Source organism: Lissotriton helveticus, chromosome 6, assembly GCF_964261635.1.
Source record: "Lissotriton helveticus chromosome 6, aLisHel1.1, whole genome shotgun sequence".
In the NCBI taxonomy this organism is placed as follows: Eukaryota; Metazoa; Chordata; class Amphibia; order Caudata; family Salamandridae; genus Lissotriton; species Lissotriton helveticus.
Window position 1 is genome coordinate 1,867,923,663 of NC_136067.1, and position 17,524 is coordinate 1,867,941,186.

Below are 17,524 nucleotides of genomic sequence, written 5' to 3' on the forward strand. Positions count from 1 at the left end.
AAGATTGCTTTTATGCGCATTAGATACGATCAATAGGGTGGGCGGGGAACAGCAAGAAATCAGCTGGTGGATCACGTGGGTGTAGGGAGACCCGGTTGTGGGCTGAAATGCATTATGGGAGAGGTAGTATTCGATAGAGTGAGGCAATGACATGCCGGGATAGGTGAGTTAAAAAGGGCGGGATTTCATCTCAGCAGTTTACTTTACGGGAGAAGATGGCGTGTAGCCCGACACCGCCACTGTGCGTGTTTGAAGTACTTAATATTACAGGTATGGAATTGCGGGAAGATAAACTAGGATTGAGAGTGGGTGGATATCAACGGGGGTGGTATACTGGAGATCGATAGTAGGGTTCAGGAAGGTTTAACATTGGGATTGTTAAGTTAGGAAGGTGATTCACTTTAATACAATTACGGTAACAGTTCAGCTCCGTGTTCTGTGGGCAGCGCGTATAACCATGGGGTGATTTAAATGAACAGTAGAGCCATGTAACTTCGGTGTAATTGGTATTCAATCGCAGCAATTTAAGTAATATGTTTATAGCAATGTTTTGTTTAATTTTTCAGTGAACCCCTGAGGAAGAACTTATAAAAGTTTGAAATGCATTGGGATACATCAGCATTGAATATTAAGGATGTACAATGTTTTAGATACGTGCCCGGAAAAAGGCCTGTTGAGGCATATCCGCGGTAGGAGAAGTATCATTGAAAAACAATGGCTAATCATGTGTTGACAGTACATCGGAAATAAAGGAAATAATACCATTCTAATCCACGGAGTATTTTGGATTCTTTGGAGCAAAATAATGGAATAATGGATTAAATCATAATAAGTGCGGAATGTAATGATTACAGCAGTGCGTCTGGATTTGGGGCGCCATCACGCCCCATCTATCTTGATTAATGTTTAACTTCTACGTGGCTAACGGGTGGACCACGTATATCCAGGGTGCACGCAAAAACGCCTCAAATGAAAAAATGGAGTACAACGGTTTAAAAAGTGAAATTAGGTGTGCACGGCAACTTTGACCAGATTTGTACATTCATATTGGTCATTGTGTGGAGTTATATTCATAGTATGTTTTCATTCTCCATGATCTGACATCACAGTGACAGATCATGGAACGTTCATGAGGTATTTATGTGACGTCAGTGTAACTGTCATCTTAGATGACAGCTGACTGACAGTTGTATGTTGTTTCCGCTCCTTGCGGGCCCTTATATTTATATGAATAAATACTTGTGACATCAACTATCGTGAACGCCTGCTTTGTCACACTACAGTAATATGAAACACACATTCACACAAATGGTAGTCATGGACCGATTTACCCAGGAGGAAGTATCTCTCGAGGCGTCAAACATTCCATAGTAGAATGTCACACGATGAAACCATTGAAATGTCACACCTAAGCAGTTTAAAAACCTGACGGCTATGCATACTACATTTTAATGCACACTATATCCTGGAAATTTGTCCCCAATTAACTTAAAACGTGACTTTTAAGTTGATACATAGGAAAGGGAAAACGCATAGACACAGGCAGGTGCAAGATGGCATATGCTGCCGAGAGGGTGTTTTTTTGGGGGGGGTGGGGAGGCATCTAAATCGCACGCAAGTAGCTGAATCTTGACAGACGTCCCTGCTGCTCAATACAAATGGTACGGCCATTTTTAAGTGGCGTAGTTTCCAACAGATGCTCTACAGCAATACATGTAATGTGGTAAAGAATACATTTACAATTATATTAGAGGTCGCTATATCGTTAGCATTGAACTTTATAAAATCGTTTAAGCTTGTAAAATAAAGACGTTTTAACTATCCTAAAACATATATCGAAAGCAATTTAAACGGCATATATGTATTTTTAACGTACAGGCTATTTTAATAAATTGAACCCTCATTGAACATAACACTCGTTTAGACACAAACCAGCATTTAAGAATATTCTAAAATGGCCGCTACATTCACAGCCCTCCACGGTGTGATTTTTAATACCAGCATGTTAAATCTTTTGACATAGTGTTCCGATATATGTACATGATCTGGATGAAGCATTACTCTCCATAGACGAGTAGCAAAGATTGACTTTGGTATTATTACGCCCCCCACCCCCCTATTAAGTAGCGAGTTTAGTTTGATCAATATATATTTGGTTACAAGTATCACAAACCAACATGTCCGCCAGTGTGGTAGCGACTTCCCCATAAACATAGAAGAAGTACTACTCGGAGGCGCTTCCTGCGTACTCTGTGAAACACCACTACAAGCACACGTGAGCCAGCCAACACTTCCAGGATCTAGTGAGGGATTGTCTCTATTTTAGAGTTCGTAACTGTTACACCTGTAGTAGCGATGATGGCTCTGGAGGTGGACAGCCAACGTCCCATCTCTCCTCAATCAGAGGGTAAGTTGTGGCTATCTATGGACAGGTTAGGCGAAGCGAGAGTAACTCCCGGTGGCCCATGTACGTGGTAGACTGGAAGTGTAGCATCTGTACGGTCACTGGGAAAGGGTACTGTGTGAGGACTCGGGCACACTGAGCCCAGGTCTGCACACTGAGCCCAGTCTTTCAGAACATGTGTAGGCGCGCACCGCAGGGTTACTGAAGCTTAAGCTATAAACGAGTTACATACCTGACAGATAGACCGGATAATATAATGTTTGTGTGCGCATTACGTTCATATTGTATGTGAAACATGTTTTTTCATGCTACTCTACTACATAGTATATTATGGGAATCTATCCAGGATGATTTCGTTCTGTTCACAATCTATTACTCTTTAGCTCGCAGCCTAATCGCCAAAGAATGTTCCCATGGGGCACAGGGTCAAGACTGATTTGCAAATGGCTGGGTTCACACTGGAATGACATGGTGAGCAAAAAAAACGATGGATTAAGGCCCTGATCTCTATACTGGGGTGAATGTATGACATTGTTCTGCATTCTGTCCATCAACTGTTGTTTTTGCATTCCTTTTTTAAGAAGTACCCCCCCCCCCCCCGCTTTTATGAATGCTGACATGTTATGATTAATAGTATCCTCACCATATGTTGATGTTGCTATTGCACACTTCTCTTTGACTGGCTTTTCCCTCTATAGGCACTTAATGTCTCTCCATGGTGTTGATCTTTGACTAGCTTCAGTTTGCAAATTATGTTGTCGGAGTAGTCAGTGCTCTGCTAGTGGCTGATGATTTTTATTGCTTATTATTTCTATATTGATTTTCCTTCAAGTTTATTTGGGGCTGTGGCTGAGAAACATGTCGAGCATCGTGCCTGACACTGGATGGCATGTTAGCAGCACAGATGGGGGAAATACATATCATGGAGTGGAATAAACCAGTCTTTTTCAGAGCAACCTGAAAATTATCAGCTTCATATCTGGTATTTTGTCCTTTGATTGCAGAGTCTTTCTCAGTGTCTTTGTGAATTTCAGTAAAGCCTTTAACCTGCAGCTGTTAACCTGTATTGTATTGCATTGCAAAATGTGCATGTATTTGTACACTTAATACCCTAAAGTGCTTCCTTGCATGGGTAGCTCGCTACACCATTTAGGATATGTGGTCAGAAGCGTGTTGTCTTTGTTTTGATCCTATGTGCGAAGTGTTTCAATGTCATGCGTGATTATCACAAAGGAGCAGTTGTGCTATAGGACACAGTACTTAAGTGTAATGAATGAAGAGGTGTGAGAGAAGGCGCATAGTTGATGATTTTCAGTAAGGTGACAGCTTTTAGCAGCTCTGCAAGTCCCTTTATGGCATTTCTTATGATCCTGTTCCACTTAGCTGGTTATTTAACTAGGTTACCCATTCTGATATATTTTGTTTAAAGTTTATGGTCCTGAGCAGCCTTTGTTTGGAGATAGAAATGGTGGAGAAATCTGCTGGGATGGACTTTGGTAACCTCATCCCATAGCTGATTGTCATTGTGAGCTATAAAAAGTGGTCACAGTTTGTAACATGTTGGAAACTGCAGTGGTGGACTATATTAAAGTCTTCCATTGGCCTGCAGCATCTCTTCAGTTATTCCATGCCTGTTGTGTTGGTGATGGGTGGTTTAATGCTGTGAACTGGTACACTACTGCTCTGTAAAATGTATTCAGTCATTAATATAGATACTCTTCACTGATGCTATAAATTGACGTATACCTCAATATAAAATTCACAACTCTAAGTGTCAACATTTTAGTACGGTTTTAACGGCGTATAAATATTGTGTACTCCAATGTACGAGGCAAATTCCTCATAGTATGCAGCTTAACTGCTTTATCCAGAATTTGTAAAAATGTCAGAAGTTTGCAGTTTAGCTGAGGATCTGTAGGGGCCAGACTTCTCATGATGGCTGTTCTGCACGTACGTATAGGTGTTTTAAGAGTGTGCGGCGTACATTATTCAGCTTGGGACATATGGTGACCAAATGCACAAAATCCTCATTCGGAGCATTACATAGTCAGCACTTTTTTGGTCCTTTGTATCTCCATGCTGGTTTGTCTGACAGAGACGGCAGTTCATCTAAGCGCATGGCCAATAGTTTTTTTCTTAAAATACACCGGATATGAAATGAAATGAAAAAGATACTTGCTAAAGCGCACTGCGGCCAAGCGGCTTCCTGGCGCTGAGGATGGGAACCGGATTCTACAAAGCATACGAGAGGGCTAACAGGGGAAGGCCTGGGAAAAAAGAAGGTTTTCAGGGCTTTACGAAAAGAGGGATAAGTAGGAATAGAACGAATGGACAACGGAAGGCTGTTCCAGAACTGGGGGGCCAGAACCGAAAAACGGGTGACACCAGTTCGGGATTTACGGAAACGGGGTACTTGGAGAAGAGAGAGGGATGAAGAGCGGAGAGTGCGAGCTGGGGTGTAGGGAGTGATTAAGGAGACAATAAAAAGGGGAGCAGAATGGGTATAAGCCCGGAAGGCTAGACAGGCCAATTTAAAAAATGATCTAAAGTGCACAGGGAGCCAATTAAGAGACTTAAGTACAGGCGTGATGTGAGAGGATTTGGGAAGGTGGAAAATGAGGCGGGCTGCCTGATTTTGAATGGCCTGTAACAGTCGTGTTTCAAAGGCCGGAATGCCCACGTAAAGGCCATTCCCATAGTCAAGGCGGGAGGTGATGAGGGCCATGACAATGGATTTGAGGGCGTTCGTGGAAAAAAACCGGGATATTTTTCGGATGAGACGGAGGGATAAAAAACAAGATGAAACGACGGAACTGACTTGGGCATGCATGGAAAGGTCATTGCTGACCTTGATGCCCAGAGTACGGACGGAGGGAACTGGTAGGGGAGGGGGGCCAAAGGAAAGGGGCCAATGAGTCGGGGACCAGGGATTGGAGGGACCACCCGTGAGGACAAGCTCCGTCTTATCCGGGTTCAACTTAAGATGGTTCATGCTCATCCATTCCAAGATAAAAACTAGAGTAGAGCTAAGAAAAAGAGGGGAGTCAGAGGTAGAAAGATCAAAGATGAGCTGGAGATCATCTGCGTAGTTATACACGGAGACACCCTGCTCGCGGAGAGAAAGAATGAGAGGATAGATATAAAGATTGAAAAGAAGGGGAGAAAGAGAGGAACCTTGGGGGACCCCACACACAAGAGGGCGGGAGGGGGCGGAGAATCCTGCAAGATGAACGGCCTGAGACCTGCCTTGAAGGAAGGACGCTAGCCAAGAGAGTGCCACTCCCCTGATGCCGGCTGCGCTGACACGGTCGAGAAGAATGGCATGTTCGACCGTGTCAAACGCAGCCGACAGGTCGAGAAGCACCAGGGCTTGGGGAAGATTAGAGTCCGCTTTCCCCTTGAGTTCGTCCAAGACAGCAGTGATCACGGTCTCAGTGGAGTGGCCCGGACGAAAGCCCGCCTGATGGGAGGCCAAGAGGCAGTGTTCCTCGATGTGTGAGGACAGGCAAGATGTTACGTGGCTTTCCAAAATCTTCCCCAAGGAGGGAGATAGGCCTGAAATTAGGGGGGGAAGAGGGATCCAGACCAGGTTTTTTGATAATGGGGAAAACTATAGCGGTTTTAAAAGAAGAAGGGACGGTACCAAAAACCAGCGAGGAATTGAGCAGGGTGAGAGGGGGTACAGGGCAACTGGTGAAGAGGGTTTTAAGGATCCGGGCCGGCCCGGGCCGGGGATATGTAGTGTAGATAAGTTGCCGGTTGCAATGTGATATAGGTTTGAATTGTCATCTAGGAATGGGAGCGCTGCGAAAATATGCTTTTGTCCTTAACTAGCGAATGTATTTTTGCAGTTTTGATCATGGCTTGGCAAAAAGTGGTATGCAATAGATTCAAGTCCCATAAATCACCCATATTTTTAGTTGTGAAGATGATGACAAGTATTTGTTTTAACTTGAATTCACATCATTATTCACCGATTCCCATAGTGCACTGATTAGAGGGCTAGACTGATTGTTTCGTAATTAATGCATGGATTTGATGAAGTGATATTTTCTTGCTATGATTTGTTGTCAATCCGAATTCCAAAAGAATTTGAGCAGGAGAGGCATTACAGGGCATACCAAAGACCCGTCTGTATGTTTTGACTTGTAATCTATATTACATTTTTGATTCCTGTCCATGCATCCCATTGCTTGCATAAGTAAGAGATGGGAGCAGTTTAGCTTTGATTACAGAGAGCAATGGTTGATAAGAGGGGCCATCTAATTTTTTTAGCAAGTAAACTGAATGAATGTATTAGAGCATTATTTTTCCTAACCATATATTGTTGGTGTGCACGGAAGTTAACATTTTTATCAAAATTGAAACCTAAATATTTATAAACACTGACTTGTTCTATGGTTACATTATCCAACCTGATCTTTAGTGCAGCATGGGGATTATTCCCAATACGCATGGTTTTTGTCTTGGTAATGTTAATTTCCAATTTATTGAGTTTTGTATATGCCGCAGTTTCTTTTATCAATCTTTGAAGTCCAATTTCTGTGTGACTCAGCAGCACAATGTCATCAGCATATAATAGATGGGATATCGTTAGTGAACCTAACCTTGGAGCGTTCGAATTTACTTGATCTAATTGGGTGGATAAAGCTGCCATAAAGAGGTTGAACAGTTGTGTCGCTAGCACACACCCTTGCTTAAGATCCCTTGCTGTTGGTATTTTTCTTGATATTTTGATCCCATCCCCTACCTTAATCTGAATCCATGTTTTCTGTATAGCTATTCAATTGCTCTTAGCATTGTTTCTTGAATACCCCACTGTCTTAATTTGATCCATAGATGTGGTTGGTTAACCCGGTCAAAAGCTGCTTTCAGATCTATAAAGCAGAGTTGCAGTTTCTTCTTTTGGCGTTTGCTCTTTTCCGCAATGGATGCTACTGTTGTCATAATAATTAGTGTACCATACCTTTTCCGAAATCCCCTTTGTTGTGGTGGGATCAAGTTCTTAGAATTAGACCACTCTATTAGATCTTCCAATATTAAGGATGCATAATATTTAGCTTCTGAGTCAATAAGAGCTATTGATCTGTAGTTGGGTGGGTTTGTTTTATCTCCTCCCTTAAAAATAGGATTTATTATTGATCCCCCTCCAGCTGTCTGGAGTTATCTCTGTATTTTCCACCTCTTTGAACAAGACTGTTATCGGATTGGCCCAATATTTTGGGTCCAGTTTGAATATTGCCTGTGGGATGCCATTTGAACCTGGGGCTCAATCACTTCTTCCTGATTTGATCACATTGTCAACTCTTGTGAGCGTGCACGATGGCACGTCTAAAGAATGTACTGGCTCAAATTGTGTTTTGGTCTTGATTATTTGCTTAGTCTCAATGACCTTGTTAGTTTGCTTGTAGGTGGTCTTCATCAGTAAAGAGTTTTGTAAGATGAACTACCCAATCTTGTTCCGTAACGTTTGACGATACTGTTACTGTATTTACCTTGTGTATGCCGTTTATTGTTTTCCAAAATGCTTTGGTATTTGATTTTTTTTACAATTGTAGAGCAACTTTGCCCAAAACTCGTCTGTCATTTTTCTTTTTTCCTGCCAGACATGTTTCTTAAATTCCTTCTTCAGTTGTTTTAACATATCCCATGCGACTGGATGGTAACCTCACTTTTTTTACCTGCCATATTTCTCTTCTCAGTTCTTTTTTCAACTCTTTAATTCTCTGTAGTGATTGGTGTATTTAACTTTTGTGCCGTCCTGATTTTAGATTTGGCTTATGGTTCGTCATTTCGGTCACTAATTTGATCCAGGCATTTAATACTGTGGGGAATGACACTATGCTATTCTCCTTGACTGATGTAGCTTTCCCAGCGAGTTCTGGGAGTCGATGGATTGACCAATTTAATAGTTTATAGGTGGTTAGTGCATTTCCTTCATCGATTGTTGGAGCAGACTGATATCTGTCTGGATGAATATTTATGACTATATGTTGGATTGAGGGATCACTATCTGCTGTGCACTTAATTTTGAATGTACTCAGTTGCTGTATTAATGGCAAGGAAAGAATAGTATAGTCAATTACGGACCCAGTCAGTGGTCCATAAGTAGTAAAATTTGGAAGATTATCGTCCGGTGTCCTCCCATTAATTACTCTCAAACCAAAATATTCTAGAGGTAACCAAGTCCTTGCCTACTTTGGTGGGTTTCCTCCAGGGATGGGCTGTTTGTTGGTTTACTGACCAAATTTCATTTTCTACTGCTAGCTGGTCATCGTACTCCGGCGTGTGAATGAGAAGAGTATTAAAATCACCTGTAATCACAATATCCCAATTCGGGGAGTTACATCTTACTTCAGGCATAAAAGAGCTTAATGCGAGACCGCACACTGCTCCAGAAACCATGTTATATTTTTTTCTCCAGTGGTTATTGGGACTAGTCTTGTGCTCGCAAGGAAACCATTTAATTCATTTACTCCTTTTTCTGTGTGATAAGATCATGCCTAACTCCAATTAATTTAAGTGGGAAAGCGTGTATGTCAATTCATGTACATGGTTGGCGGCATTAGTAAATGAGCAACAGAGATTAATTTATTGTTAGGTTAAAGGGGTTTGACTTTTTAAAGGCTAGGTTGTGATCATTGAAATGAGGTATGGACAATTTGCAGAAATACAATAATAGGAATTTAGACAAAAATACATGTGATATAGAGTAAGCCGTTAATGATAGGTGAGAACAGGGGTACTATCCTCGGATTTAGGGTGTGCACACGGTTTATCACGGACCACTTCTGGTCCTCTTAATCCATCATCAAAGTGTCATGTTGTACGATTGAAACCTGCTAAGAATTGATAAATGAAGTATTCAATGAGGAAATATCATTAGAAATACGAATAAAAATGATATAAAGGAAATTGTGTTTGAAGAATTTTCATTGGAGAGATATATGATGGATTAAGAGGACCAGAAGATAGTACCCCTGTTCTCACCTATCATTCACATTTTGGACAGTGTTCCTAGACAAAACACTCTTCAGGTTGTGGCACCAAACTAACTAGCACTAAAGAAAGATATACTTACAGGAAGTGAGTGCAACTGGTGATTTATACAAATACATAGAGTAAGCCGTTCTCATGCAGAGAGTGGAACTTAAGTAGAGAGTCAATTGAAAGAAAAAGAGGGGCAGTAATTTTAAATTTTGAGGCAAGGTCAATTTTCCTGTCAATACAGAGGAAGCTTTTTTCAGATTGCATGCAATCTGAGAATGCAAAAAATAATAAAAGTAAACAATACTATTTGCATGTTAGTGCTATATTTGGTACTTTTGATAAGCAATAGAATCAGTTATGAAAAAGGGGTAAACCCAAAAGAGTCACTGGGACCTGGGTATCAAGCAATACAGTAGGGAAGGTGGTCCCAGTAGAACAAATTTAAGAAGCACACAAATTTCAAGATCTGTTATACAAAAACACACTAGTAAAACAATGTTTGTCGTACAATGTTATTTAATCACATTGAACATATGCTCTTATATCACCAAGAAATACAAATTTGTACCTAGCAAGTGCCCCACGCAAAAAGGGGGGAGGCACATGAAAAAGTTTGTGTGCTTCAAGTGAGGGTAGGAGAAGTGAGAAGGGAAGGTAGTGACGATACATCCATCACGTTAATATTTACAACAAAACCAGCTTTCCTCAGCCTCGCAGTTAACAGAAACTGAATAACAGGACATTGTTCATAGTATCACAGTTGAAAATCACTGTTGATCAAACTGACAAAACAGGGCAACGTTTCGGCCCCACTATGGAGTAGGCTGTTTAAGTCCTTACGACGGGGTCTTCCTCAGGACTGAATAGGGGCACCATAGACCATCCTCAACTGGATGGTTGGATAGTGTCGGAGGGTCAAATGGCTCCAGGACGAGATAGTGAAAGGATGTCACTTCAATGAATTACGAGGGTTCCACAACACCTCTTAATATTAGGAAAATGGGTAGTAAAAATTCAAACATTCAAATCGGGTATGGCCCAAAAGATTCCAAGGTTCTGAATTAAACTGTAAAGTATAAACACAGTGGCGTCAGTCGTATATTAGGGCCCCACGGGTGGCATCAGTCTGCTGCCATCAGAGGTACGTCCGTCTATGGTAGGGGACTTGCTAGGTACAAATTTGTATTTCTTGGTGATGTAAGAGCATATGTTCAATGTGATTAAATAACATTGGACAACAAACATTCTTTTACTAATGTGTTTTTGTATAAGAGATCTTTTTCAAATTTGTGTGCTTCTTAAATTTGTTCTCCTGGGACCACCTCCCCGACTGTAAAGCAATGGAATCAGGCAAACGTTAAATCCAATGAAAGGATGACGCTACACCACCTCCTCAGCAAGAACTGGAGCAGCTCAATGGCTGGAAGCATACATTAATGGCTGACTGCATTTGTAGAGCCATTTTGAGAAGTTTAGGCAATCAGGTAGCATTAAAACTATCTCTCTTGAATGATGGACAACATCAGGTTTTTTTCCTGGCAAATCCCAATTTTGAGATTACTTCTTCAGGAGTGGTAGTACTAAGCACTTCCACTTGAGGATACCTAAATACAACATTTGACCAAGAGTAGGTGCTGACTATCTGTTACTGATGAAATTTGAGCTGATATTTTCCTTGATGTTTATCTCATTAAAAAAAATATTATGTGATCTTTTATTCTATGGTTATTCAAAGATATATTCGGCAAAATTCGCAAAAAAATACACAGATAAATCATATTAAAAAAGCAGGTATTGTGCAGAAGGCTTCTCACGCCCACCAGATCAAACCTCCTTGCTGGTAGGACTTACACTGCTTCTTCCATACTTGGCCATTAATTCATACTTGGCCAATAATTCAATCAGCCATTGGGTCCAATGGTAATCCCAGATGACATGGTTGTGTTGGAAGCCCAGAAAGTTCTTGTTTGAAATGTTCAGCCTTTGAGAATGTCTAATATATTTGCTAATGTGTTCCATTCCCACAGAGGACAAGAAAGCTCTCTAGTTTGCACTAGGTATTGTGACATAGACTGCTGCATGACTGAGAGTCTTCGCCCAGGCAAGAAAGTGTCTGTGTCCAGGGTATTTTTCAACTCCATTGTTATTGTCAATTTTGACTTATAGAGCGCTTAATACCTGCAGGTCTCTTAAGTGCTGCAAGAAGATCAGCGATAGTCCAGGGTGGGTGTTGTCTCTCAGAGGGGAGTGCTATGCCCGGGCTTTAGTGGATAATAAAGTCTACAGTTTCTTCCTGAATGGAAGGAGGCTGCTCTCGTAGCTAAGCTGACCAGGCAGCCTGTTCCATAATTGCGGGATGAGGACTGAGAAGGCTCGACCACCTTTAGTGGTGTAGTTGAACCGTGGGCATGGCAACTTGAAGATAAGCCTGGCGGCATCGTTCATCACCACCTGGAGTTTGCCCAGCAGTGAGTCTGGCAGTCCAATGTAAAGTGAGTTCCCATAGTCAAGACGGGCCAGGATCAGGGCGGCCACCACTGTCCGCATGGTTGAGAAGGAGAGGATGGGGGGGGAGTTTCCTCAACTGTCTGAGTAAGCCCACACAAGTCCCGAACACAGTAGAAACTTGATTGGTCAATGAGAGTTTGGCATCCATTTTAATGCCTAAACTTTTTACCACCGGAGCTGGAGACTGGGTGTCTCCCAGCTCGTGTGGCCAGTACTGGGGTTCCAAGGGCTGCTAGCACTGGTGACAGCCATGGGGCTCTTAGGAACGTTACAGTCCGTGAGGTAAGAGGATGCCAAAGACAGGCTGCATCACTGCCTGTCCCAAGTGGAAAATGCCTTTCACCATCAGTGGGCAAGGGATGCCAAGGCAGTTCATTGGCTGATGGTTAAATTAAGGATTATCATAAACAACAAAAGAGTCAGGCCAAACGAAGGAATACGGGGAGAGGGCCAGCACGAGGAATCACTCTTGTTTAAAAGAACCCTCACTCACCAACCTAGTTGGTGACATGCTTCATCATTGGGTCCCTACCAAAGAGGCCGAAAGCCTCCCTGGTGTGCTACGACAGAACTGGCAGGTGCAGTGCGGACGCGCACGCTTTTAAATGTTTGATTAGCGGCAAAAGCAGTAACCGGGACCCATGATGTGAAGTCATCCATTACTTCACATTTTACCGGCTTTCGGAAAACCTGAAGGCCCGAACGGATAAACCGTGAGTTTGTTCATTGCATTCCCCACAGGTTAGGGTGCGCCTTAGCGCGCGCATAACGCTGGGGAGGGTCGGTCCTGACGAATGCTTTGCCAATTTGCATTTTTGAAGCAGAAACACCTTGACCAATCTTTTCACTTAGTTTAATAGGATGTGTCTGGTCAATCTAACCAGATAGGAAACATCCGAATCACTTGTTTTTACTGGTACCTGGTTTTCCACCATTAAAAATTCTTTTGGGAATAAACCAAGGTATCTTTTAAACTGTACACTTTCACTTTCGCACTTGATCCATACAAAAACCTGCTCCGCTGTAACCCGGCGTCATAGCACACCAGGGAGGCTTTCGGCCTCTGGTGGGGACCCAATGATGAAGCATGTCACCAACTAGGTTGGTGAGAGGGTTCTTTTAAACGAGTGATTTCTCGTGCTGGCTCTCTCTCCCCTTTTTCCTTGGTTTGCCTCACTCTTTTGTTGTTTATGATATTGATTAGGGGGACCAAGAGTGATACCCTGTGTATCCCTCTCTCTCTTGTTGTTTTTACATAAATTAAGGATTAGACACAGATATATTGGTCAACTGAGCTGGAGTCCACGAAGCTGTGCTCCAATCAACAAACAAGCTCTCACACTGGCCCAAGGGAAAGGCTAATAAACTTGGCACAAATTCCAGCACAACTCCAGGGTATCCAAATGTACTGGGATCCCAGGAAGAGCTGTAAGAAGCCCATGATTATAATTCATTTTGTCTTATTTCAGACAAGAAAAAGCTTAATTAGCATGAATGGGTTCCCTTATAATATCTACTTAAGAGATGTGGATGATGCACAAGTAAATTACATAAAACTGTGCTTGTCTGTATTTCACATGGTGTGTGATTATTTTGCACAAAATTTAGCAGTATGAAACGTGAAATATGGATAGTATTTCCAAGCTCCCTGTGAACTATGGATTTTATCACCAAACGGAGATGTAACCTCTAACAAATAAATGGGAGGGACAAAAACTGTTTATTTTTTGCAGACCTGCACCCACACATTTCTATGTGGCATGCTTCATCATAAACGTAATTGTTTACCAGGTGGGCTCAACCTCTGTCCACTTTGATATTCTTCTAAATAGTATGTAAGGGACCTGGGGGAATGTAAACAGTTAAAATGCCTCTCGGTATCCCCTCTCTAGGGAAACTTCATTACTGGTCACCCACAGGTCAGGTTGAAACCATGAAAGTGGACATCTTAAGAAAATGAATGTCTACCTTGTCCAATAGTCAATATCTGTTGTCCAGCAGTTTTATCTTTTGTTTCTCGAAGAAGCATTTCCCCACTGCTAATATTATATACCCAACTCTTAGTCAGGTGAGCCCAAACCTAAATCAGAACAGTGTTACTTACTATTTAAGAGCTTCCATTTGGCCTTATGGAAAATGTGGGCTGGGGGGGGAGAGAAACAAATGTCCAATTCAGTAATGTTTTTGGAGATCTTCTATTCGAGTGATCTTGGGTCCTCTCTTAGGCATGATGTGTGTTATGTTATTCCTAGAAATACCTCATCACACCGATCCAAAGCCATGTTAGTGGTCTTCACTATTGTGTTACTCATATGTCTATACTGGGAAACAGTCTTTACAGCAAGGTTTTTACCATGTTGTGCATTTACCACGCATTTTTTATCATGCATCTTTTTACAGCGAATATGCATTTACAACGCATGCCAATACCACGCATTTAAAGTAAGTTGGGCGGGGTGGGGGGGGGGGCTCCCCACACACAAATACATTGTTTTAAAATCTAAAAGCAATACATGGTATTGGCATGCGTTGTAAATGCATATTCACGGTAAAAACGTGCGCTAAAAAATGAGTGGCAAAGGCATTCGAAGTAATCATCTGCGTTGTACTGTCGTACAACTGTCTATACCGCCACAGTGCCCCATGGGATCTCATTATTCACTATGGTTGTATTACTGGTCAACATATATACCCATCTTTGTTCCTTTTCCATTAGAACTCTGGGTCCTTGTGTATTTATGTTGGCCACTTGTTCTATTACCGTCCACTTGAAGTCTTCAGTGGTTTGCCCCTCATCTATGTAATGACTAGCCATTTTTGTAGTAGCTTTTCTGCATCTCGTTACTTCGGTTTTCTAATTCTTGATTTAACTTTTCTGCATGTCCACCCTCTATAATGCAGTCCACACAGGCAGATGTTCATATAGATGGCATGTGGAATTGCAATTTATTTATGTTGACGCTATACCCGCTATTTTGTTAGACCCAGATCCAGCGGGTTTTTTCTTTTCTTTTTTTAGGCCTAAGTCAGATGGCAGACATCACAACTACCACACGGTTAGTGTCTGGTAGCTGTTGGTAAATCCCATAATGTGGTCAGGATTACATTTTTTTATCATCTTCATTTGTGATTTTTGTGGTTAATCAACTTAGATTGGCCCATTTTGCAGGAAAAGAAAAACCTTCTTGAGTGATATAATACAAGGCTATTCGTATTATGGACACCACTTTGAATGCATGGGTATGCCGAGAGCAAGGTCCCCTCTCGACTAATCTCCGTATTCTCATGAGTTTTCTACTGTGTGATCAGGGGCTGGTTCTAACTGTGTGACCTGCGTGTCCCCATTCTTCCCAGCCTGTGTTAGCTCTTCCACCATCTCAACTCACAGCTGACAATCTTCCTTTACTTTTTCATTTATCCTTACTTCTCACATATGTAGATCCTCCGCAAGCACCCATTCTTCCTTATCTCTCATCTAGTGTCTCAGCACGGGGCCCACTGGAGATGACCATTTAATGGCAACCCTTCGCAAGCGCCAATCCCAGTAGTGTTATCCTATATTGCATTTTTCTCTTTTTAGGACATGCAAAAAGGTTCAAAAGACAGTGTCTCAGACTGTGTTATAGTGCTGGATGAGTGACTCTTGCACCACTGCTCCCCTAGTGTGCATGTAAGTGCGAGCAATGCCATATCATATGTATAAATCCGCCCCCCTTTTTTTGCAACTAGGGCATCTGTCAGGCCTGTCTGATATACTTCCTTCAATTTCGCAGGTGAGAGGTATGCACAGTGTAGGACATAGAAATAGGCTAGTTTGATGCAAGCATTGCTAAAAACTCTCCTAAGTTCAAGTTCAAGTTCAGGAATTTGTATAGCGCACTACTCACCCAGAGGGTCTCAAGGCGCTTGTGGGAGGGGATGCATTATTTATCGAATAGCCAGGTTTTAAGTTCCTTTCTGAAGGAAAAGTGGTTCTGTGTGAGGCGGAGGTGAGTGGGGAGAGAATTCCAGGTCTTGGCCGCCAAGTAGGAGAAGGATCTCCCTCCCATGGTGGATCTGTGGATGTGCGGAACTGCGGCGAGAGCTTGATTGGAGGATCTTAGTTGGCGGGTGGGTGTGTAGAAGGACAGTCGTGTGTTGAGGCATTCGGGTCCTAGTTTGTAGAGGGCCTTGTGTGCGTGGGTGAGGAGACGGAAGGTTATTCTCTTGTTGACGGGAAGCCAGTGAAGGTCTTTCAGGTGGCCGGTAATGTGAGCTTGGCCCTCTCCCATTCCTTGCCAGTCATGGGTTCTGCTATGTCTTCTTTCCATCATCGCTGCTCTAGTCTTTGTTTGTCCTGTTTGATGGCCTTGTACAGTCGGGATACCAAGTATCTGGGAAAACCCATATCCAGAATTACCTCAAGCATGTGGGACACCTTTGGTGAATTTGGGAAATCCGTACAGATTTCTCTGGCTGTTTTTGTTAATTTGGCAAAATGTAGCAACTGCCCCAGGCCTTTGGCAAAATTTTCTTGAGCTTCCTGGAATGTAATGCACTGATCTCCTGGGTATAGATCTCCCAGCGTATCACACCCTCCCTCTCTGCACTACGCCAAGGGCATATTACTGTCAATGAAGGGCCTAAGCCACCATATCGACAGCTGTGAGAGAAAGGGGGTCTGCACACCATCACCTTAATCGTATTCTCACATACCCTCACTACGAATCGAACCACATGTGGGATCTGTTTACCTATCCGTGGACTTGCCATTAAACAGATCGGCAAATGCTCCACTCCAGGGGCACTCGCCAGCAGATGCTTGTCCCAATTATCACACTGTGTGCACCAGCTGGCTGCATGTTGCAGTTGCGCTGCTAGATAATGTAACTCCAGGTCTGGAAGGCCCAGCCGTTCTCCACCCAAATCTCTCTTCAAGACATGGAGTCCCACTCTACTTCTCTTGCCTGACCAGACCTTAGCAATCAAAAGACTAGCCGCATAAATGTGTTCTGTGTATCTCGCATTGGGCATCTTGCAATGCATACAGGCACTGGGGCACAACCACAATTCTCACAATTGCTATTCTACCCGCACCAACAGCGTGAGCTTGTTCCAAAAAGCCACTTAACCCTGAAGGGTTGAGCTCGCCTGCCCTATGGTATAATTATATTGCTTGTCTGCTGTGTTCACAACTTGTATGCCCAGACAGCGGAACCTGTTAGTTTCCCTACTCAGCCCCAGCACTGCTAGTATTACTCGTAACTTGTCAGCCAAACTGGCCAGTGGGAAGGCTAATGATTTGTACGGGTTCACCTTCAAGACAGAAATTCTTTTAAATTTCCCCAGCTCGTGCAGCATCCACTGCGCCACCACCTCAGGCCGCTGCAGATGCAGAAACCCGTCATCCGTGTGGAGAGAGACTGAGTGCGCCATGGCTCCAATCTGGAGATCCCAATCCCTCAACATAGCGCGTAAATGCTCTGCCAATGGCTCCATGGCCAACGCAAATAGGAGAGACCAGAGGGGGCAGCCCTGTCTGGTATCCCTCTCCGTGCCCGATTGCTCCAAGATCTGTCTGCCTGTTCTAAATAGACGAAAGAACACTACTGGGTTTAGGCTCCCAACAGTAAGGCCAAGCCT

General features: G+C 42.8%; 1 protein-coding gene across 2 annotated transcripts in view; it reads left to right on the forward strand.

The window, feature by feature from the left end:
* The first annotated feature begins 2,226 nt into the window (after positions 1–2,226).
* The window catches only part of RRP15 (ribosomal RNA processing 15 homolog), a 201,912-nt gene continuing 186,614 nt past the window's right edge, over positions 2,227–17,524 (forward strand). Inside the window, exon 1 of one of the 2 annotated variants that reach the window (XM_078649789.1) lies at positions 2,227–2,407. In XM_078649789.1, coding sequence (XP_078505915.1) covers positions 2,356–2,407 — 52 coding nt within the window. In that variant the 5' untranslated portion in view covers positions 2,227–2,355. The remainder of the gene's footprint in view (positions 2,408–17,524) is intronic. The other variant, XM_078649790.1, reaches the window with a different exon arrangement.